Genomic DNA, 23,934 nt, shown 5'->3' on the forward strand with positions numbered 1-23,934 from the left:
TGAATACAATCAGCAGCTACACTGCTTGGCACATAGCCTTACAGACCTCAGCTGAGTGATGGTGAGAAAACAAATGCAAGGAGTACATATTTACCTCAGCTGCAGGTCATATGAAATTAGAGCAAGCATCTTTTTGGTAACTCTACCTTGAAGTGAAATTATGATCAGAAGCTTGATGATACATGAATCACCTTCTTAGTAGAAGATTAGGCCTCCATGCACATCCGTGGCCAGGTGTCCTAATTAAAAAAATATGGGTTTACTCAGTTTTAGACCTCCTGTTTCCCTTCCAGAGAGACAAAGAGTTCTAGATCAAATTCTGGATCATGTACCAACAATATTAACCAGGCTCCAATTGCAATATCTTTGAACATTTCAATTATGAATGGAAACAGAAGACCAAGTTGGCCCAGCAGACAAATCTGTTTCTGTACATTGTCAGCTACAAACACACCTGGGCACTACTCAGAGTAGAAATTTCAAAACATACAGTCTGCTTAAGTGCTGCTGGAAGACCAGAGTACACTAGTTAGATTCCCTATGCAAAAAGGGTCATGATATAAGATTATTCTGCACTGATATGGAGACATCACTATAAAAACAACATAGAACCATCAGGTCATTCTCTTAAGTTAATAGGCAAATTAGATATTCCACTCTGAAAGAGTAATAAACAAAGAGCAAAGGAAACAATTCCCTACACCAGTTCAGACAAGTGAACTAAGGTGCCAATATTTTAACATGGAAATTGAGATCACTTCTTCTAATGTGAGATTTTTCTTTTTTAATTAGCAAAAAGGGCACATGGAATGGCTCAGATAATTAAAAAAAAATATTTTGAGACTGAGCATTTTGAGAAGTTCCACCGAAAGGGAATGTGAGAACACAAGAGAAGGGTACAGAGGCAGTTAAAGCTAGCCTGGAGTGCACACATGGGGAAAAGAACGTTTTCTGAAGGTTTGCTACTCTGGACAAGGTCTGGCGTTGTAAAGCTTAGCCTTGAAATTGAGAGATATAAAGGGAGATGAATTAGAAAAAAAAAAAAGAAGTTCCATAGACAGGTAATATTTTCAGTCTGTTTCAGCTTGCAAATGAGGGCAGCATAAAACAGGCCAGAACCAACATACAGAGACAAATTGAGGTTAACTTGGGTAAGCAGGTGCGGTGTCACTGACTTCTTTCACCTGTTTCTGGCAGAGGAAGAGAGTCATAATCACACTTTCAGTACTTTCACAAGTGTAAAAGATTTAATGTATTCTTAGCTATCAAGAGATATTTTGAGTTCAATATTGGTTATGTCCTGCATTCACTTCATTTTCTCTTTTCAAAGTGGAGCAGGCTTGCTGCAATTAATTTCAGGATAAATTCAGAATCGGTTTATGACTTCTAATTTTTGGGGTTTGAAGACAAGGTAGTAAAAATCTTTAGTTTACCCCATTTCGTATAACATTTGGCAGCTAGTATTTTATACTCACTGGATTATTTTAAAATGAGTATTTTCAATAATGGAAATAATGTGATGAATTCCATTCACTTTACCCTACATATGCACAACCCAAAGTTAAACTGATCAGTCATAATTTTCACTTTCCATTTTAAGTCTTATATTAAGATTTCATAAACTTGCACTATTCCTTTCCTTGTTTAAAAAAATAGTATATTAATACATTTTATTAATAAATAACAGTGAATGCCAAGAAGATGAAAATATCCTTGGTGTGAACCCAATTCCTTCTGTCAAGAAATAAATTTGAGGCAGGAATTCCTGTTTCAGACATATTCAAGGCAAAATAAAACATAATTTTAATCAATTTTAGACAAGGAAAGTAAGATCAGTCTATAAACTTCAAACAAATCAAACTATAGAATATATTTTGCTTCGGCACATTTTAAAAACTCCAAAATGTTTTTGGTTTATCTTCAAAAAACTTGGAAAAGCACAGGCATGCATAATTTGCAAACATTTTAAGGCATTATCAAGGCTTCTGATGATTAAAACCTCATTTTACTTTAACATGCTTTTTCACATTCATAATTGCACCCTGTAGCTACAGACATTGCACTGAAACGAAACTGGATTTGTTTTAACTAAATTATTGAGTAACTCAAGTTTAAGGCAGTAGCAAATTATGTGTCACGTTTCAAGCATTTGGAAATTAACCTATCTGTATGCACTCCACTAAACCAGGCCATTCACAGGCCCATTCCTCACCCTGGCATTCAGAGTTAACACTGCACTTCTGGTTTATTTAGTTGAGGTGGCAGATGAACTCTGTTGCTACAGCTGTCCTAGTGGTAACAGTACTAGTTAGTCATCCTGCACACATCACTTTAGCCCTAGGCGGGAAAGCTCATGCATCTGCTTAGAAGTACCTACCAAAGGAAAAAAGAAAAGTGAAAAAACATAGTTGAATGTACAAACTCTCACACGTGTATTGGTTGCTCATGTATGTGCATAACTATGAAAACTAGGAAAAATCTGTTCCAAGATTTATTTTTATCCAAATAGAGTTGTTTCCACACCCTGTACCCATCCCTTCCCCAGGGCACTCAAGTCGGTGGTTCACAGAATTGAGGCACTCAGATTTAAACTTGGAGCGGCTCTGTAGCATCCAGGTTTGTTTTGCTCCCTCTGCTGAGAAGCACTGCTAAATCAGAAGTGTGTCGTGTGGGTCAGCTTCAGAAGCTGGTCAGTTCTGGTCCCTCCTGACACTCTGGACACCGAGTTCTGGAATCCAAAAGAAGAGGATATTAAACAAAGAATGCCAAAGTGACTTTTACCATTTTGATGAAGACTGGTGAGCTGAACAGGCTTTTGCCTGTTATCCACCTCCGTTTTCTTTTTTGTGTTTGAGCACACTAGTTTACACAGCAGCAGAAGGAAAATGGTTTCCTGTGGAGATAAGGAGATAACCGTCAATGGTTCTCATATGCTCTAGACAGACAGGATGGCAGTTCCCATCTGTGCAATTCACAGCATCCCCAGGGACTCTCAACAGGCTATTCTTACCAGGCAAGGATGCTGAGAAGGCTTCTTTTCCAGTGAAGCTTGCAGATCCAAACTGCTGAGCCTGGGGTTGCTGGAAGGGATGATATTTTCCCAGCCAGCTAGGCAATGCTGTGAAAAAGAGATGGGCTTGTTAGTTATAAATAGCAACTTCTGCACAGGGAGGTTTTCTGAAGAGTTTTATACGACTAACAGGAAAGAGAAGAAATCCCGAATGAAGCAAAACTGCACAGCTGTTCCCTCTTCCACCTTTCACTAATTATTTCTATACAAATCTGCTTTGTGAACTTAAGCACCCGAACTCTCTAAACCCGCCTTGACTGACTCATCCAGCTCCCTACACCGCAAACCCAGATTTCTTCCCACCTCTTCCCTAGAAATCTACGCCAGGGCTAGGTCTGATGAGTAATAATGCCTGCAGCATTGCCTAGTGGCTGGAACACAGGACCAACTGTACAAAAGTAGTTTTAAATTACCCTTGCCACTGTTGATTTTGCCTGGCCCCTATACACTGTGAATACTTCACAGAAGCTTGTGTTTTAGACTCCCTAAGATCTGTAGAAAGACACACAGGCACTCTTAGGTATGGTTCATCATGTTGAAAGGTCAATGCCTGAAATAAGTGAGCTGAATCATGCCCCAGAAGTATACAGCTCCATATGGCACTTTCTTTTTCTCAGTGTAAAGCATGTGGAGATATGTCATATACTTCATGCCAGTTACACAAAGGTATGAACTCAGAAGCACAACCAATGTTTTTTCTTGTTATCTCAGTGACACAGATCAGAAATTTTAGTGGAAACCCTGCCAGGGGGATGAGTCCCAGATTCTCTTTCCTTCTTGTGCTGTAAAACAATGCCCAGCCTGGGCTGTGCATTCAGTATCAGCAAGAACACAGCAACTTACCGAAGGTAAGGCTAGATTGTCTGCTGGCTCAAAGCTCTTCCTGCGATGGGCTTTGTATTTGTAGGCAGGCATAAGGGTAGACCTGGGAATGCTGACCCTGCAACCACACAAGGGAAGTAATTGCCTACACCTTTGACAAGGCAGTGGAAATTTGCATGCCTTCCCCACTCAGAATCCAAGAGCCTAAATCCCAAAGTGAACCAAGCAAAACAGTTTTGGATTAGGGCATTAGACACTCAACATGTACATTCAGACTCTGGACCAATTTCAGATAAAACATGCATCTCACTGACTTAAAAACTGTTTCTGCTTATGGAAAAGATCAGTAGGGAGGTTTTAAGCAAGACAGATCTCTGCCTTGAGAACAGCAACCTTCTACAGACCTATTTTGATGCCATTTTCTCCCTCATATTGTCAAATTTTTCTTCCCTATTCTTGAGTTCTACATATTACAAAGCAATAATTCTTATCTACCTCACATAGGCTGGCTCTTCCAGTATCTCTGGGGGCTGGTGAGTACGTGGGATGTTACACACAGAGCAGGAAGATTCTGAATCCACAGGGACAGTGAAGAGGCGCTGGTTTAATCGGTAGCAGTAAACACCTGCCACAGAGCAATGAACCATCATGGTATTTCTAGTTTGTCAGAAGGTTCCTCAATCAGTCAACAAAGCTGTGTTCTACCGCAGTGCCACACACACATTCTATAGAAAGAGCTGCTTTTCCTGAAGTACTTTTTACGTTTGTTTCCTGTCCCCAAATAAGTTCCTAAAAAGCAAAACCAAAACTTCAACCTCCTCAACTTAAAAAGAGAACATGAGCCAATTACAAGAAACCCTGACAAAATAAGATGACACTGATTGAGAGAGGATCCCCAGAAGACTCAAGTGTCTTTGGAGTAGGAAATTGAATCTGGTTTAGAAGCTGCAGCTAATAACAACACATCCTTGTCTTGCATGATGTGGAGTGCTCTCAGAATGACAGGCAAAGACTGCTCAGTAGCTTGTTCACAGAAATTGGATTAGGAAGAAATCTGATCTTACACTTATGGGAACTGGTTATCAAATCTGGTTCTTGTTCAGGAACTATGTAATCCAGAGCCTTGGGCCTAAACAAACACACAAAGAAATTAGTCAGTGACAGGTGCTCAGGCCCTCTGGACAGCTTTTCCAAGCATACTTTTCTGATTGGGAGATACATAAAGGCATACAAAGACACTCTTACAATTTCCCACTCCAATCAAACTATACTTCTCATTACTCTAAAAGTATACATTGCTGCTTCAGTCCTTTCCCCATACCCACTTACTCCAGGTGTTGCTCATGAATACAAGCTTCTTTGTTGGCCTGTCGGAACTCGTGCAGCTCAGCAAAGTATTCGTCAGATTTTTCTGCTACTGAAGAGTTTGTATCTAGGAGCCCTGAGAACACCAAGGAAAGGGAAAAGGTCAAGGATTTACGAAATCTGGGAAAGCATCAAAGCAAGCCTCATGAAAAAGAGTCAGAACAGCCAAAGGTCTGAAGCACCAAAATGGATGAGAAGAACATGCCATCAGGTCAAGCCAGAGATTTACCTCGTGGTATGGCTCCCTTACTGCATTCATTCATTTTGGTTACTTGGTATCCCTTCTGACCCCACTCAGCTTTGCCATTTGCTGCTCGGATTCCCACACCACTGCCACTTCACCATTCCAGGGAAGCAGAGTGGCCTGGAGAGGGAACAGCTTCAAAAAAAACTGCAGCTCCTCTGCTGAGGCCTGCTACACAGGCTCTAGGTCTGAAGTTCTGTCACACCTCAACTTAAAGGGGTCGTAAACTGTATTTTAACTCTTCGTATTACCATGTCATGCTGAGAGCTTTGCTTCAGGTTTAGGATTCACCTGCAATCCAGTCATAGCCCAGGAAAGGATGCACAGACCAGATGCTCTCAGGTATGGTATATTCTTCAGGGTCAGAGTGAAAAGCCACATGACCAGCTTCCTTCTGGAAAGAAAACAATTCAAAAAGACTTCCTATACATCCAGCAGGACATTCAAAGGTACAGCTTGGGAGACAACTGGCAGCTGTTCAAAGGGAACAGCTGTGGCTCCGTTTGAGGCTGGACTGTATCTGTGGCTACCAGTAATTTTTTCACAAGCCCTTTGTCTTCTCAGTTCATAAAATGAGGAGGCAGGGGACTTACTCAGGCTAAGGCTGTATTTTTCAGGGCTTTAGACAAAATGCTGACTTCTCTACATCACGCATCCCCAAACATCAGGCCACCCACACTGCCTTGCAGGATGATCACAGCAATAGCCTGCCCTTCACGCTTAAGGAACCAAGCTATGTAGCAGCAGCACTGCACCAGGCTGTTCTCCCTGAGCATGAGTCACATAGGCAAATGACGAATTTTACAGTGAAGTGCTACAGTTTTCTGGTCTTCAGTTCAAAGGCTGAGGGAAGTAGAGCCTGAACAAACTTCCAACAGCCCCTGGCTGCTAAGGCTGGGAGCAGTTCTGACCCCAACTTCCAATTTACAGTGGGAACAGAGCAAGTAACATTCTCCCGACCTTTTCTCCCCACCCTTCTATGACTTATGAAAATAAACAAAGCATTGATTTCACCGGTTACCTTCAACTCTTTGGACTGAGATGCCTGCAAGACTGATTTATGGACTCTGGGCTCTCTAATGACTCCATGCAGCTTGCTGGTCTGGTCACTTTTTATTCTGCTTAGTGATGGCTCCAGATGACCCCTAATCTGTTTTTTCTCATGGAAACCATGTAGCAGAGGAGACTGTTTTCTGTTCTCTCCATGTCCCAGAAGGAAGGATTCGTTCTCTGGACTTCCTTGAGCACAGCCATCCCTATCCACTCTGGAAGGTTCTCTGCCACATGTAATGTCTGCAGACACTGGCGTAACATTCTTCTCTTTCCCAGGAAAGCTGGAATCCAAACCTACTGCTTCCTGCATCTTCGCCTGTTGTTGCTGTACCCCTCTGTCATTGCTGCTGTGTTTAAGAGATGAACAGAGGGCTGCTCTGGCTCTGTAAACTCCAGGTTCCACAGACACCAACATTGCAGGGTCAGCTGTAGACTTCACAGCATCAACCTGATTTTCCTTCTGTAAGTACAGAGACTCTCATAAGCACGTGGTAGCAGTACTCAGATTAAAAATACCTTTCATTAGGACATTTCACTCAGTGAGAGAAAATCAACCTCTCATTCTAGTCTGCTCACCTCTTTAAATTCCTGTGGGGAAAATATCATTCATGAGACATTATTAAGTGTTGGGAGAAGTTAAGAAAGGGATCCACCTCCAGCTAAATTCAGCTTTTCCCAATTTGAGGAACTGCTAAACTTTCAGCCTTTGTGCTTAGAAGAAATAGAAGGATTATGTCTCCCACAATGTTCATTCCTATCTTAGATTAAGAAACCTACATTTCTTAGGCAGGAACTGATATCTGAACCTTTTGCAAGGAGAACACACTGGAGACCACAGGATAAACAATAAACAAAGTCTAGCTACCTTTCTAAGAGATTTCACATCCCACTTTATACCAGCTCCTGCATCTCCATGTCTCCTTTACCACACCACTCCATAGACAGAGACACTGCCAATCTGACAGTGACCATTTGCTTCCCAGCACTTCTAGCACAGACACAGCACATACCCCTCTCTTGGGCAAGGGGACGGATCTTTCAGTAGCTGCTCTATTATGAAGAGATGCTGGAAAGAGCGACTTGCTGGGAACTCTTTTCCTGATCTCTTCCTGCTTGATTCTGAGCCTTTGTAGAAGGTTCTGGTTCACCTGACGCAGACTCTTCAGGTGCTCTAACTCCATCCTTTTCCTGTAAAGCAGGTGGAAGGGTGAACTACATAAATGGAAGCATTAAGCAAAGAAGCAGACTCAGGAGAAAGCACTTGCAGGGGACTTTTCATAAAGATCACCTATAGCTGTTGGAACGTTGGGGAGTGTTGATCCTGAGAAATCAGCCAGTCTCAAAACTCTTTATGCTAAGAACTAGCACCACTGCAGACTTCCCTCCTCTCAGATGTACTGTCAAATATTTTGCACCCAGAAACTGGCAGATGACTGAACAGAGACAAGAGACTCTCACAAAGGAAACAGTAAACATGAAAAAAGTCACATCAAAAAGCCAAATAAGAGACATTTGATTCAGAGGCTGATATTAGGACAACCTTACGCAACTCTGCTTTAATGTTCTTTTTGAGCACTAAAATTTGTACTGTGATAATAGCAGGATGCTCGTAAGTTCAAAGTATGAACAATGAATACAAATGTATTTCCTACATCCAAAAGAAATATTAAGTGAAAACTGTCCTCCACATTTCCTATCCAGGAAGACTCCAAAAGGCTCAGTTACAACTCAGGACTAGGGCTCATACAATTCCAATCACTAAGGGTTACTGCCTTTTTAAGACAGAGGGAAAAGTTTTCAATAAATAAACAAACAAACAAATAAATAAATAAAGCTTAGTTTGACTGCAAGGCTGTCACAGTGCTCAACATGTTTATAACACCACAAGCTCCTCTAAATTTGCAAGAAGTGTTTTTTTAAATACTATAAAAACATAAAAAAACCCTCACATTGCTTTTGGCTAGAGTAATCAACTGTGTTCTCAAGAAAACTACGTGCTTTGCTAGGACCTTTTGCTTTGAAGGATCTCTAAAGCCTTCTCCAAAGTTCATCTGATTTGGTTTTGTGTCTGCTACCCTGGCAACTGGACAGGAGGAATCAACTGTATATGCTGTACAACAGCGCTGGGAGGAACCAAGAGCAGTGCTAACAATCTAAAAACTACAACTATCTTTTCGTTACAAGAAGTAAGTGAGAGGCGTGCTACTGGACATAAAATAGAAATGTCAGTCTGGAGGCACTAAATTGTGATCATGTGAACAAAATAAAAGCTCTCACAGTATTCACAGGGCTAAGCTAACAACATCATTGCTCATCAGAAAGCAAATACTCCGAAAATAACATCACTCAAGGGGCTTTCTGGAAGGGTTTTACCAGATGAGGTCCACTCTTGGCATAATCTACAAGAAGCCGTTAGTCCTTCGTGTTCAACCCCAGCGGCTCAAGCTTATGAAACTGTTTGAGTCCCGATCCTTTGCAAAAAGGAGCTTTGCTTCTAGCCGTTAAAAATAAATAATGGCTGTGTTGGGAGAGAACAACTCTCACGCCTGCAACGGAAGTTGCCTTACAACTCCGCAGAGCCTCCCAGAGCCGTTTCCGCGCAGACGCGCCGGTTCGGCTCTCCCACGCCCCTCAGGGAGGGGAGGCGGCCCCGAGCACTGTGAAATTCCCCTTCCCTCTTCCCGACCCCCGGCTGCGCCCTCCCTCCAGAGCACGGCGCGGGGAGCTGCGAGCCTCGCCAGGACGTTCAAACCCCCCACGCTCTCTCCGCGGCTCCAGGCCCACCTGCGCCGCCGCCCGCGCTCCAGCCGCCGCCGGGCCTCGCCACGGCCGGGCCCGCCCCGCGTGGGCGCGGCTCCCGGGGCACCGCCCGGCGGCGGGAGGAGCCGGGGCAGCCCCGCGGGGAGCCGCTGTCCGCAGCCCCGTGCTGGGGCAGGGCAGGAGGCGGCCCCGAAGCTGCTCCTTTCAGGCTCCCGGGCTGCGCGGACCGCGTACCCCCGGCGCCTCGCCAGGCGAAGAGGGAGCGCTCGGGAAGTTTATCACTGGCAATCTGCCTCCTCCAGCACGGGGCCTGTCATCTATCAACTGAGAACACTGAATCACCCCCCTCCCAGCCTATTAACGCAGTTTTTGCTGACCATTCCCTCTGACAATATTCTCAAGAAATCACATTTTTAGTGTAATTTTCAACTTTCTATTAAACTTTCTATCAGATAATACAGTAGCATTGGCCTCCTTGTTAATTTTCACAGAAAGAACACAGATAAAAGGTCACTATCATCAAACATGTCATTTACTACAACATGGTAGCATAATCATCTGAGTATATTATACTTACACTTGAAGACTTTGTATCACGACATGCAGAACACAGCAGGAGAAATATTTTTCCAATTCATTTTTATTTTGGTTTCCATTGTTTACAGCATTGATACAGGAATAATTCATGCAAATTTATCACCTTAAATACAGCAGAGAGAAAACTCACTGGTAAGAGTATTTTGAAGAGCTCCATCAACATTAACACAATGAGAAAAATAAGTAGCAGCAATAAGATAAAGTGCATTTAGCTGACCTTCTTTAATAAGAGTTTGGGGAAGACTGTTTTTGGAATTACCTGTTCTAAGGATTAGTTTATCATTCCTTAGGAAAATCAGAAGAGAAGAGCCTCCTTGATGATAGCATTCATTCCTCCTCACTCTGAATTAAAGAAGTACAGCTGTACTTTGTTTAAGAGGAATCCAGCTTACAGGCCTTTCTGTTAAAAGTCTGATTCTTGATCATTCAGGCTTCTAGGGTCAAGGGTTACGCACATACTTAAATTCTTCCCTCCCATGTTAGCAGTTTTGCTTCTTAAAAAACTCAAGTGGTTCTTTCCCCCGTTCTATAGGTTAGGTTTCAACACTAGTGAGAATGCCTACATCACCAAAATCTGAACAGTGTCACAAACACACACATTGGCAAGACACCAGATTCTAAGAACAGATCAATCTCTTCTTCCCTTTACAGATGAGACATTGGCTTAAAAATCAGCTCATTTATCAGATTTCCCCTAAGGGCCTGCTGAGGAGATGCTAACACCACACGTCTTCAAAAGCAAGGGTAGTATTTCAGCTAGCCTAGAGCTGCTGCACAGTGGTACTTCATCATCTCCCCCTACCAGGAATTGGCAATTTCCCAGGGTACTAGGGATGTGCTTTATGGTTTAACTCAAAAGCACAGTACACTGCCTATTACAAACATGTATGTGACAGCTTGAGAGACTAGAGATGTGAATTTATTCACATAATACTTGCAGCAGAATAACAGTAGATGGTTCTGCTTACCACAAGCCTAGAGAACACATTTCCAGAGGCAAGGACTCAAATTTCTTCCTTACTCATTCTCAGATCCAATCCAAGCTGTATTTATGGCCTGGTGGTTGCATGAGGAAACTGACCAAGGCCACTGAAGCCCTCTGATGAAAACAGCTTTTCAGTCTGGGTTGGATTCAAACCTGTCTACTGGAAGTGAAAGGTTTACTCTTCCTGCGTTCCAGGAACATAACAAGAGTCTTACCGCCAGCTCCTATGATCAAGATACTTCAAGTCTTACTACTGATCCTAGAAAGCCTAAAGTACTTACTGACTTTTCATTATTTTTACTCCCTCAGGTATCAGGCAGCTGCTTCATTCTGGAACTTCCATGACACACAAAACAGGGGACTTATCACAGGCACATAGATTCACACCTGCACACGAACAAGAAATCCTAAAGCCAGCTGATACCATCTTCAAGTGAAAAGTATCATTGTCAATAAGGAAAAAAAAAAAAATCCACTGCTTAGTGTTCTGAACTCAGTTGTGATCTGTTCAAAGATAGTCCATATTCTGTGGAGTTTGATGCTGAACAGATTTAGGTTGTCACTAACCCCAAAATTATGGGATCTGATTCTGGATTCCTCAGACTTTTTGTGAGGAACAGAAAGGTTATACCCAACACATGGCAAAATACTGATCCACTAAGTGGAAAACAAACTTTGAAACATAGGAAACTAATCCTGGTACTACTGAAATCAGTGGGAATTTCTCCTCTGACAATCCCAACAGGAAGAGACTCAAAGTCCTTACAATTCCCAAATCTCATACTCCAAATTCAAAATTGCTTCAGGGCAAAACTCAAAAATTCATTTCATCTATTTGCAAATAAAAAATGCTTTTAAAAAAAGTAAGTTGCTTTAATCCATTCTTGCTTTGGCATGAAATACAATGGACACATCTGCCTGCCCCAGAGGAGCTGCACTTGCTAGTTCATTCTCGTACTTTTAACAGAAGAGAAACAACATCAAATCATATTACTGCACAGACCGTAACATCCTATGGAACTCTGCATGAAGCAAAATCTCTTACAGTCATAATCCACATGCTGTTCTTGTGGCCAAATTGTGGTAATGGAATTCCAAAGGCCTGCTTACAGAAACACAGCTGTGCATTTCCAAAAAAACCCCACATTCAACTTATCTCATAAGGCAGCTCATTACATTATGTCAACGGGCTTTTTTCTTCCTCAGCAAGCTGCCAAACTATCAGCACTACCTCCTTCGCAGGAGCTAGTTATGTCTTTGCAAACTATTTGTCTATGACTTGAAATGGGACAGATTGCACTATTAAAGAGCTCTCAAGAGGAAGAAACTAACTCCAAAGACAATAAGCTTACCAAAGCAAAATCTTAGTCCCTCTTGCTCTGGAAGAGAACTGGGTTTTGTTCATATGTTTAAACGTCCTGACAGTAATAAAACTTTTCTATGAAGGGATACGGTGATTCTCTGTGATGTTCTATAATGGAATATTAATCTAGGACATATGCCTGCATGGGCTATAACTGCCCTGTAAAAACATCATTACAGCTGTGTGCATGAGATCTGTGTTTAGACAAACAGCTGCTTGTCACACATACACAAACTTGGGGCTTGGAAGTCAAAAGTTCTTTCTTCGTGTAGTAAAATGAATGACTCCATAAAGACATGTCAGATTAATTTTTAACCTGATAAACATTTGTTTGTTTTAAATTTGTTACTGTACTTGATTTTGCTTTAGAAAGACCCCTGTAAATCTATGAAGCACACATTCCTTCTGACGTAGCCTGGTCTTACCAGAAGGAAAAAGAAGAGTTATAAACAGCTAGTGTTTAGAGGTGGGACACAAAACAGGGAAGCAGAACCCTATTGTTCAACATAGCAACTAGAAACGTAGCAATAGGCTTTTGCTCATTCCCTTTAGGGAATTCCATCACCCACCACATTCTCTGCAGTAATTAAGAGAGCACTGAAAGGAAACAGTGTTGTTTTTCTCTTCTTCCCGCATTATCTGCTTTGCTGCAGGTACTGATGTGTGAACATGTTGAGTTCACTGTCAAGCCAACCCGCTTTATTCCTGCAAGGACAGAAAATCTTCATTAGGCAAGTAACAGAGCTCTTCTCAAGCCAGTCTGAAAGAAGCATGACTAAAACGAGTAAACAGCATGACACAGAGAGGAGTGCCAGAGGTCCATTCCTAAATGCTACCATTCCTTGCCCTTCCTCAGGTCAGGAACACTTGCCTGCTAACAGTCCCTAGGCTTTGAGGTTCAGACTGAGATCTTGGTCACAACTTCACATTGATCTTACTGTGGAGATAAGGAATGTTTGAAAAATTCTTCCCGACAGCCTTTGCAGGGTGAAAAAAAGGTGAAGAAAAACATCAGACAACTGTGTACAAAGGCGAGGGTGAGACTTTGCATAATTTTACAATAGCCTGAAGGAGTAGAGTAGGGGACTGTGTGTTTTGATAAATGTAAAGGAACTGTAATTCCAAACAAACCAAACACAAGAGGGAAAAGATGTTTTGTGCAACAGAAAATTTAAATGACTGACAGCAGTATATGGGAAAGTACTCAGTGAAAAGGAACACAAATTGGTATGGAAAGATGCTGATGTCTGCACAGCAAAAGCTATAACAGAAGAGGGGCTGCACTCAAAGATACATCATAATCTGAACATCCTGGGGCAATCACATGAAAAACAATTGTATGCAAAGGTCTGTGTATTTGGGATAATAAAATCTCACCTGAGCAGTTTTGCTTTGCTCTGCAGTGAATCCAGAATTTCTATTTTTTTATTCATGGCAGAAATTTCCTGCTCAAGATTCTCCCGTGTGACATCCACTTGCTGACACAAATGAGCAAATGTCCCAGCAAGCTCTCTATGAAACAAGGAGAATAGTTGGATACAATGACAAGTAAGATCAAGCAGCAAATTCAAGGAATAAATTCTTTTGATGTATAGTGATGGTGATACTGACTCAGACGTTCATCTCTCCACTTCTGCATAAGAATATGTTAGAGCAGAGCAACTTGATTTGAGAGATGTAAGTACATCAAGAATAATGCTTAACAGCACTCAAATACTATATCGGTGATTCAAAAAAAAATGTAATATTCTTTTAAAACACATTTTTAAATTTACACATTTTTAAATCTGGAATTCAAATTCAATACGGAGACTTATCTTGTTTTAACAAAAAATACAATTTAACCCCAAACAACAGAATTTAGATAAAGTTTTAGCTGAATATAGGCAACTCACTGTTGGACTTGGTGACTGCAATTAGAACCTGTGTAACTGACGATGAGCTGCAATTTCTCACCAGCATACTCTACAAATTGCCGTTTGAAAGCTCTCTCTTTTGCTTTTGTGGTCCAGGTGAGGCGCTCATATACATAAAGGAGCCCATAAAGGCCAAAAGAGAGAGCAATCAGTCTCCAACCCACAGCCTTCCAGACCTAAAAAAAGCACAAGGAAAAACAAATGACAGTCATCATCTAGGAGACGCTAACTCCAAACAACAGTGCAGACAGAACTGCACTTATATCCTAGGCTCATGAAAATAATCCAGATAGATAACCCTGACGTCAGACATCTTACTACTGATGCCCAGTCGACAAAATAAAAATACCTAGCCTAAACTATTGGGCTTCTGTACGGATTAAGCTTTCCAGCACATTTAAGTTACACCTGCAAGTGCAAATTAAGTTTGATTCACAGAATCCCTGTTTCTGAAGTAAAAGATGTTTTTAAGAAACCATCTCCCCTTTCAGAAATCATCCACGGCTAGACACTGTGACACCTGAATAGCTTGTAGGTATGGAACTGGCACTGCAGAAACTCAGATTATTCCTGTGACAGGAACTAGAGTTACCATGCAATTTGAGTTAGATCTTTTACGCCTCTGCAGTTTGGGGAGATTTGAGATTCAAAACATTCATTATTTTCAAAAGACAGAAAAGCAGGAAGTGCTGATTTTCACTGAAATAAATTAGGCATAGTATCTAAAATTAAGTGCTTTCCTCCCCTTCCAGGAAGGAAGATACACAGGATCAGAGGCTCTTGGTAGTTATATCTGTCCTGATTTCTCTGTAAATGGGAAAACAAAAATACAGAATTTTCTTTTATTCTCGCAAAAGAATCAGAGACTATTTAATGCTTTTGTAACATATTTCAAAGGGTTATCTTCACAAAAAACCTGGCTCCAAGCCTAAGTATTATGCAAAATAAGATTAATATTTATACTCAAATGGAAGACCAAAGGAGAAAGTATTTCACTATCTGTGAACAGCAAATATCTGCAGGACTCAGCAGTGCAAGCACTTTTCAGGTCAGTGCTTCAACTTTATACAGACACCGCTCAGATTGCCAACGCACCACACCACCAACCACGATGATTCCCATGGAAGTTCGGGAAGTTAATGAGGCCAGTCCAGTCACCATTGACACCATGAGCTCTTCCTGGGTCATAGAGCCCTGAGGCAAAGGAGGCAGACTGGGATTTGCTGGTGTTAAAGGGCGTTGAACCTAATTAGAAAAACAGTGACAAAACAAAACAAGAACAAAAGTACAGAGTAAGAGAAGGCAAGCCACTGCCCTACCCACCAAAAAGTCTTCAGCAGCCACTGAAGTGATGAGTATCACATCTACCCTGACCGCTCAACAAGGTATCTTACCTGGTCATTATAGCCCATCAAGGCCCGACGACCATTCTTTGGTCCTAAAAACCTGTTCACCAGCATCGTCCATCCAAGAGAGAAATGGAATTCTATGTCCTCTTGGAAGTCGGCACAAAGCTTGTCACAGTTCAGATCATAGCTGAGCATGAAGCATTGTCGAGGAATCAACACGTCTATCTGGCCCCGCAAAGAGACTGGGAGAAGGGGTTTTAAACCATCTACACAGACAGAAAATAGAAGCATTCCAAAAAAGTCTATTGAGTTCACAAGAATTAACTGGACTTGTGTTCTATAATCAGGGCTGTTATGTGTTGCTCCATCCTCCACAGTTATTTTTCCTTATACCAAGCATGTTGCAAAGCAAGAGATACACCACGAATTACTATTCAATTCTTAGTTCTTCAGATCACTTCAAAAGAAAATCTTTCCATGGACCCTACCAAATCCTTACAGGTAGCTGGTGAAGTTTACAGTTCAGCAATAGCTTGGAAAACAGACTCTGAAAGCCAGTTCTAAAACTGTTTAGGCACCACACTCCTATTAAAGTTTATATTCAGACAGGCACCTAGTTGCAAGTCATTCAAATTTCATCAGGATCTTGGTATGGGAATCTCTCAAGTTTCCAAAGTCACAGTTCCTCTCTGTCCTGTCCTAAGGATTAAGCTGGTTGTATATATTCATTAGCAAATCACTGCACAAGTTCACAGAGAGTGGAAAAAGCAGGAGCCCTCTACAGAAACAGCATTACTAATCGAGATGGAAACTAGGATGATGCCAGCTGCACATCAGCCATCAGATTAAAGACAAACCCAGAACATCTATCTAGTTATTTTGCATTACAGTTAAAGGAAAGAGGAGAAATATTGCCTGCTGAACTGACCTATCATTTCTTGCTGCATTGTCTGCAGGGAAGCTGTGATTGCGTTGGAGCAACGATCTGACATGTTACGGCCCAGGCCTTCCTCAATGTGTTTATGCAGCTCCTGACAATGAAAGAAAGGGTTATTAAGCTTAAAATAAACATAGGTAAGATGCAGGCTGCAGGTGCTAGAGCTTGTACATTAAAAAAAACCCTCCCAGAAGAGGCATGCATTCTGTTTGCCCACTGTGCTAACATTAATTTAGCTTCCCCCCCCCATTCTTCAGTGAAGGAGAGGAAAAAACAAAAAAATCTTGCATGTATTCTGTAGTTTAGGAAAAGTTCTGTTTGATCTATACAATGTGATATATCATATGTGTATCAATTTATCACTGAGATTCTAAAAAAAAAAAAAAAAAAGAATTCTACAGAAGCTATCTGTCTTAGTTTGGGCTGAAACAGAGTTAATATTCCTTTTCAGGGACTAGATGAGTGCTGTGTTCTGGATTTAGCTTTGGGTTTGGTATGGGAAAAATGCTGATAGCACACTGATGTTTTCAGCTGCTGCTGAGACTTCAAGGACTCTCCGACTCTCCATGTCCTGCCCGTGCGCAAGGGCACAGGGAGCAGGGAGGGAGCACGGCCAGAGCACCTGACCCTAACTGGCCAGTGAAATATTCCATATCATGGAACGTCATGCTCACTATATAAAGAAGGGGTGATTGGGAAGGAGCTCTCTCACTTCCGGGATTGCAACTGTGGGATCTTGGTATCTCGGGGTTGCTGGCCAGGAACGGGCTGGATATTGGTCAGCGGGTGGTGAGCAATTACGCTGTACATTGCCTGTTTATATATTTCTTTTTGTTTCCCCCCCATCATCGTTATTGTTTTCATTTTATTGCCATTATTAAACTGTTCTTATCTCAGCCTGCCAGTCTCCCTTCACCCCTCTAATCCCCTCCCCCATTCCCAGGTGGGGAGGGGGAAGGGAGGGTGATTAACTGCAGTGCTTGGTTGCCGATCAGGCCCAAACCACAACACTATCTAAACACAAGAGACATTCTCACAAAAGATTTTTCACAATATGAAAAGCTTAGCTCATATCCTAGATGGAAGAATGTTAAGCATCTCAAATTGCTGGCACAATTACTGACTCAGAGCAAAAAAAGGCCCCTTTAAATTGCGTAAGCAACCTGTAAGAAGCAAACATCACTTACACTCTTGTAAACTTTAAGAACTACTTGAGATGGATGGAAGTCTGCTTGATATTCATCTACCAACACTGAAAGCCGTCTGATTTCTTCTGCCATTGCATTTGACACCTAGAGAAACAGCACAGGACAGAGTCTGTACCTATTCTGTCCTAGAGAGAGACAGAAAACCACCACTGAAGACATGCATTTCTTAGTAGCACTACTGAACACTAGGCACTATGTGCAGCGCCATGCAGCCATTGCGTGACAACTGCAAAATGCAATCCTGGTGACTTGCAAACAAAGAAGATGGCTGAGAAGTATGTAGATCTAGGCTCTGTACAACAACACAGACAGAAGACGACTGACACAATATAAGACTTGTGAAAAATGAAGAGACCTTTTCTGTATATTCATACTAGTAAAAATGACATGTTATTATTGATAGTAAGATAACTGACATTATTCTAGATTGAAATAATAAGAAAAGTTATCTAAAACATTTTAGTATTTTAGGAAGCATTTAAGACTGAAATACAGTAGCAGTAACAACTGAAACATTAATCAAAGTCTCGCTGTTTATTTAAAGCACCTTATATGAGTCTCTCTGAAAGGTGCCCTCAAGTATTCTACTTTTAATTTTATTACCTCAAGAAAAAAAAAAAAAATTATGAAAACGTTTCTTCTCTACTCATCTGTAACTCCCACATTTCTAGTACTTCAAACCTTCGTCAGCACTTTGCATTTTTTCCCACCATGCTGGTAGCAGTTCCAGACAATCTGTTTTTCTGCAGCCACTCCTCCTTACCTGCCTCTCCACTTCTTCTGTGATTTGTTTTATTTTCCGCTTGTAGTCTTGAGTAAGGAGCTCCAGCTGCTTGTCAATAAAACCTAAACGTTCCTGCCGTTCCTCTCGCATTTCCAGACAGTAAACTCTGGTGGAAAAAAAACAGGGTCCATCAAAAAGCAAGATAAAAGCATTTTTGATCTACAAATATAATTTGAAATCCATAAACAAGACAGATTCTCCTATCCAAGAACAAAACGTGCCATTATCTACAACACAATACATACACGTGGCACAGGACAAAGAATAGGTTCTTTTCCCGATCCTCTTACAATTCACTAGAAGTAAGACTACTGGTATGTGTCTCTACCACTCCCAAACATACTGTGTTCTGCTTTACATTTTAAATGCTCATATTCCCTTAAATTTCTTCCAGAATACAAGCTTCAGTTATGCAAGCACCAATCACCAGCTCTCCTCACCGCTGTTCCTGGGCAGCGATATGCACAGAATCCATGATGAGACGAACATCTTCCGCAATCTGCTTTGCTCTCACCGTATGCTGCTCAAATTTTGTTTTTACTGCTGACTGTGAGATACATTCCTGTATACAAAAGGCAGCCCAAGATCAGCAGCAGGCAGAAGCACACTAACACAACTTCTCCTTCCCATATAATCTATTTCCAACACATGGTCCCACTCCATGTTTATAAACTCTAATCCCCAGCCTTTCAAAGGTAAAACCTAAACAGGTTAGTACACATAATGCTCACCTCAAATCTTCTCTCAAAGTTCTGGAACTCGAACATTCTTACTTGAAATCCATCTGCCAATGCTCCACCTGAGTGAAAAAGTACCAAACCACCACTTAAGTTTTGAGAAAACAATCCGTTGTTGAACATCAGAAAATGCTCCTGCTTTACTTTGAAGCCAATGCATAAGTGCTAAGTCACCTCTTTGCTTGACTCATCCATTAATATCTGACCCACCCCAATTTTATCCATTTTTTGTAACAAGATATTATTTATTTTCTTCCCTATAAGAAAACGTAAAGTTTCTGTTCGCTTTCCTCACCTCCTTCTGGCATCCCTTGAGCCCTCTGAATCCTGGCATTCAGCACTTCTTTTGCTGACACAAAGAAAATTCGATCCCCTGCCTGGGCTCGATCCACCACACCCAGCTCATCTACCAGGAAACTGGTACACCGCTCCATGTGCTGTCGACGCACCTAAGGGCCAAACAGGATAAACCCCACATGCAGTTAAACACACTTTACACTCCCACCTCTTAAAGGTTAGACCAGGCACCCAGAGGCCCTCTGCTGGTGTAAGATACTGATATAAAAGAATAAACAAAACAGTTTTGCTGTTCTAAGGAATTTTCCAGAGGTTGTCTAAGTGATTGAACTTCAAAAGGCCCCTGTGAAACTCTTGATTTCCAGCTCAGAAATTCCAAATCACGTCCTGATCAGTAGGCTATACTCGCTCTAGTCTCCACACTGTGCTAATAAAATCCCAAACTGTAAAACAATCACATACAACACTTTACACTTTATGATTCAACCCACAAGGGCCAAAGTCAAAATGGACTCCCTAATATCCATGCAAAGAGAAGGAATTTAAACACATCACAAACCTCTTCCATGTATTCTGGTTCAGAGGCAGATGCATCCCAGCGGTTATTTAAAATAAATATATTGGGTCGAGACAGACGTTCATTCACCTTGTGGAAGAACTGTTTCTCCTATGCAAAACAGAACATGACCTCTTAAGATTATTATGTCATTTTTTTAAAAATTTTCAGCCAAATTCACTGAACAAATGGACTTGAACATACAGTTTGCATCAGTGTTGATTCCGAATTTGCCACCAGGACAAATACGTCAGCATCTAGACAGAATTTGTCAATCCAACTGTCCAGCTCTGTGGTTACATCAATGCCAGGGCTAGCAATAAAAAGAGAAGAGACATTACAATGATGTGGAAACAGCAAAAATAGAATTAAGAAAGTTAATAAGAAATGTGTTTCAGTTTTTCAGGGCATTAATTTCCCATGTCTGAGCTACACTGTCCTGAGCTGACATAGAGTACCGACTAAAAAGAAGCACCAATCAACAGAAACTCTGACTGCTAATCACAGCAAAGGACTTTAGTCACTGTCAGACTAGAACAGGGTGAATCTCCTTGATGTTCATTAAATTTCTGTAATTAATCTGTGATAAGCAGGAAAGGAAAGAAAGATATTTCTCACCTGTCCATCAGCACCAGGTCATCCTTTAAGAGAGGACATTTGGAATTGGGCCACATTACGCTGACTAGGCTGCCAGCATTCAGAAGTTCATCTTGATGAAGGGCATGAGCCAGTTGGTTCACTGTCTATTAAAAAGATATATAATTTGTAATATTTTCTGTATGCTCACACCCATTAACACAATTATCTCCCCCTTCAGGGCTGTTCACAATTTAAGATAAAATTCAACTCCAAATCACTTTCTCCCTGGGAGGTTTTCCACATAAAACTTGCTTGAGTCTCCTAGTCGAAACACAACTGCCTCCTGAGAGTTTATGATTTTCCTGTCAAGAAAGGCTAGTGAGGAATTATCAGGAAGTCTGTGCCTTCCATCAGTCATACAGAGCTCAGAATTTTCTGAGGCATCATTTTGGTTCCTTGCTATCACTAATAAATACAATATACCATCTTTTTCATAAAATTAGTAAGTTCCATCCTGTAACTTGCTCCATTCCTCCCTTCCTACATCTAACAAAAATCCGGTCTTCATCTCTACTCCTTTAATGGTTAAAATCCTTAACTGCAAAATTTATTCACAGTGCTTTAATTTTCTCGTTCCTTCCCTTTTCTGGCACTTCTGAAGAGCTCTTCTCCTTTATCTTATGCTTAAGGAAACTGTACCTTAACATTCTTCTTTTCCTCTGAGCCTTCAGTAAGCAGGAAAGCTTCATGTCCATCCGTCCCTTCTACACGCAGGAAACAATTAGTGGTGTGTCCAATTCCTGAAGGAAGGACTTTGTCCCATAGCATGGCATTGATCACAGTGCTTTTCCCATTGCTTGTCCTGAAGGCAGATTAAAGAATGGTACAGTTAAGTTTATGAGGTTCAGGTATACTCATTTTGATATTACAGAAAGCAAGTTCTCTAAACCCAAGCAGTACCAGAAGCATTAACAATATAAGTGCCACAGACAACTTACAAGAAGACTTTTCTATTTTCTTCTTTCAAGAATTCTTCCAAACTGAAGAATTATGTGCTACAATACTTGTTTCCAATTTACAAGAGGACTAGTAGCAGGGACATGCACACTACAAGCAAAAGCTGGAGCACTAGTGCTTCTATAAATACTTTTTATTGGCTACAATCCCAAAGACGCCAGTTGCTTTACTAAGTGGGGAGCACAGGCAACATAAGCACGTGACTCACCTTCCAAAAAAAGCAACTTTCATGTGTCGTCTTGCCAACACTTCACTAATGCCACTGACTTTTGACAGGTAGCCTTTGACTTCCAGGACCTGCTCTTCCGTGGTGACAGGATCAAGCTCTATATTCCTGTGTGTTTCTAAAATCAAAATACATGTCTCAATTCCAGAAGTCATGTATCTCAGTAGTGGGTGAAACACCTCCTTCATGATGCAACACACATAACTAAATGTTTATCCACACAGTCTCTGGGACACAGATAATCTTGACACATGCAATTACACCCTGAGGTAATTTTGCATCAGCATTTATCAGCTGGTCTCTTTTGTGTATCTAATAGTCATTCTCACCCTTAGGACTGCCTTAAACAGAACACAGCCAACACTTCAAACACTCCAACATCCTTAAAAAAATTAATCAATCTTCTGTCTGTGTTTTAAGCTGTTAATGCTGGTTATTGGCATATGCTACATGCCACTGGCAATGACATGTCTAGGCAAGAATATTGAAAAAATTATAGGCAAAAAACCTAAAGCATCTTGTATAATTTAATAAAAAAACTCCCAAACAACATAAAGACCAAGCATAGCTCACTAACTAGATCATTTTTCTAACATGTGTGAACTTGTCAGCCTTAAATTATGAACCCTGAGCCCCATCCAAATCCAATAAAGTAATTTTACATTCCTATAAATATTGGTATCTGTACAGACATGCATGTATAAAATAAGCACAGGTTTATCAGTGCCATTGAACTGAGTGAGGCATTTTTGGTGTGTGTTTGGGGCAACTGTATGTAGGTGAAGCACTATTACACACTTGCAGTTCAAGAATTCAGCTTACCTTCCAGGAACGAGGAGCTCTCATCGATGTATGCAGCCAACTGTTCAAAGATACCATTGATTTTCTTCTTTGCAGTGACAAAATGTTTAAGTGGAGAAGCATTTACCTCAGCCATGTGTCTTTTATCCTTCTTCACTGCAACTATCGACTTGGAGCGAGTAAACAACAGGGACATTGCGCTACAGGGAAAAATCCAGTAAGGGTGGCTCACCAAGGGCCAACAGCTATCCAACTAAGCATCCTACAAGAACTAGATAAGTACACGTTTTAAAAACAACCTTCTTTCACAAAAAAAATGCTCCATTTTATAAAATTGGAAATTACTCATATATCAGAAATCAAGAAAATTCCTCTTTCCTTCTCCCTTCCAATAAACAGGCTCCCAGAGATCACTTCTCCCCTTCCTCTGCTTACTTTCAGGATGAGTTACGTTTTCACAAGTCAGGCATAGTCAGCTCGAGTCCCTCTTGAACATGAACGACTGCAGATTTCCTGCCTTCTCCTTCACTCAGGCCAGGCTCCGTCCCGCAGCTCTCTCAGCGACGCCGCCTCCAGCCTGTCCCCGTCTCTGCGGCAGAGGGACCAGGGGATGAAGAACGCAGGCTGCTGAGCTCCTTGCTGGGCCAGGCTCTGCTCCCCCGCCATCCCAGCGCCCGGGGAGGGGGGATGCACTGGGCAGATGCTGCGGACGGCCGCCGTCTCCTCAGAGCTCAGGGAGCAAGGCCGGCGCGCGCGCGGCGAAGGGCGGGAAGCGCCCCGCTCCCTCAGCTCGGCGCACCCCGCCGAGGGGCTGGCAGGACCCTCACCGGGCAGGTCCGGCCCCTCCCCGTCCCTGCCGCCCAGGAGGCAACATCCACCCCACCCTTCCCTTCCCCTCGGGAGAGCGGCCCGGCCTCGAACGGCTCCCAGTTCCCCGCTGGCCCGGCACCGCCCCACCGCTCACCTTCACCACCGCTCCCCTGAGGCCGCCATGTTACTGCCGCCCAGGAGGCGCGCGGCGCCGCGCGTCATCGCCCCGCGCGGGGCGGACCCCCCCTTTCCCCTCCTCCTCCCGGTGCACCATGGGAGCTGTAGTCTGAGGGAATGAAACCAGCGCGTGCCGCCCGCGAGGGTAAAGGTTTAATGCGAGTTCCCCTGGCTGAAACCGTACAGCTCATGGGACACACTCCTAATTAATTCCAGTCACCATACTGGGCAGAGGAAAAGACACAACAAAATAAGTGAAAAACAAACAAACAAACAAAAAA

The 23,934-nt window shown here is 42.0% G+C and overlaps 2 protein-coding genes across 8 annotated transcripts; both read right to left on the reverse strand.

The window, feature by feature from the left end:
- Positions 1–105: 105 nt before the first annotated feature.
- Positions 106–10,001, reverse strand: LOC104368785 (migration and invasion inhibitory protein). 6 transcript variants are annotated; one of them, XM_042795120.1, is made up of 11 exons: positions 9,892–10,001; positions 7,565–7,742; positions 6,523–7,014; positions 5,793–5,895; positions 5,222–5,333; positions 4,957–5,021; positions 4,388–4,517; positions 3,914–4,010; positions 3,011–3,118; positions 2,782–2,893; positions 106–239 (listed from the first exon to the last, which is right to left on the reverse strand). In XM_042795120.1, the coding sequence occupies exons 1-11, from the start codon at positions 9,999–10,001 to the stop codon at positions 196–198; spliced, it is 1,551 nt and encodes a 516-aa protein (XP_042651054.1). In that variant the 3' UTR covers positions 106–195. The 6 variants fall into 6 exon arrangements, with proteins under 6 accessions (XP_042651054.1, XP_042651056.1, XP_032863713.1 ...); XM_042795122.1 differs by lacking the exon at positions 106–239 and adding an exon at positions 7,843–7,987 and having other exon boundaries at positions 2,479–2,893; positions 9,892–10,000; XM_033007822.2 differs by lacking the exons at positions 106–239; positions 2,782–2,893 and adding an exon at positions 2,479–2,728.
- On the reverse strand, positions 9,937–23,746 carry MFN2 (mitofusin 2). Of its 2 annotated transcripts, XM_042795118.1 has the most exons (19): positions 23,631–23,746; positions 23,102–23,255; positions 22,688–22,866; positions 21,848–21,983; positions 21,322–21,484; positions 20,662–20,786; positions 20,248–20,356; positions 20,047–20,154; positions 19,486–19,639; positions 19,185–19,252; positions 18,894–19,015; positions 18,433–18,559; positions 17,649–17,753; positions 16,453–16,555; positions 15,570–15,790; positions 15,271–15,420; positions 14,155–14,351; positions 13,637–13,771; positions 9,937–12,964 (listed from the first exon to the last, which is right to left on the reverse strand). In XM_042795118.1, exons 3-19 carry the CDS (start codon positions 22,860–22,862, stop codon positions 12,895–12,897), a joined length of 2,268 nt encoding a protein of 755 aa, XP_042651052.1. In that variant the 5' UTR covers positions 22,863–22,866; positions 23,102–23,255; positions 23,631–23,746; the 3' UTR covers positions 9,937–12,894. The 2 variants fall into 2 exon arrangements, with proteins under 2 accessions (XP_042651052.1, XP_009969071.2); XM_009970769.3 differs by lacking the exons at positions 23,102–23,255; positions 23,631–23,746 and having other exon boundaries at positions 22,688–23,095.
- Between the last annotated feature and the right edge of the window lie 188 nt (positions 23,747–23,934).

The sequence above is a fragment of the Tyto alba genome, unplaced genomic scaffold (assembly GCF_018691265.1).
Source record: "Tyto alba isolate M040663 unplaced genomic scaffold, T.alba_DEE_v4.0 Super-Scaffold_20000042, whole genome shotgun sequence".
Lineage (NCBI taxonomy): Eukaryota > Metazoa > Chordata > Aves > Strigiformes > Tytonidae > Tyto > Tyto alba.

Coding starts and splice junctions, on each gene's coding strand:
- LOC104368785 (XM_033007819.2), bottom strand. CDS start 10,001: ATGAATTATTCCTGTATCAATGCTGTAAACAATGGAAACCAAAATAAA. Junction 5,022..5,221: donor ATTCATGAGCAACACCTGGA/GTAAGTGGGTAT, acceptor GTGTTTGTTTAG/GCCCAAGGCTCTGGATTACA. Junction 2,894..3,010: donor CTTCTCAGCATCCTTGCCTG/GTAAGAATAGCC, acceptor TTATCTCCACAG/GAAACCATTTTCCTTCTGCT.
- MFN2 (XM_042795118.1), bottom strand. CDS start 22,862: ATGTCCCTGTTGTTTACTCGCTCCAAGTCGATAGTTGCAGTGAAGAAG. Junction 20,357..20,661: donor GACCTGGTGCTGATGGACAG/GTGAGAAATATC, acceptor TTTTATTGCTAG/CCCTGGCATTGATGTAACCA. Junction 13,772..14,154: donor TGCAGTCACCAAGTCCAACA/GTGAGTTGCCTA, acceptor CTTGTTTCATAG/AGAGCTTGCTGGGACATTTG.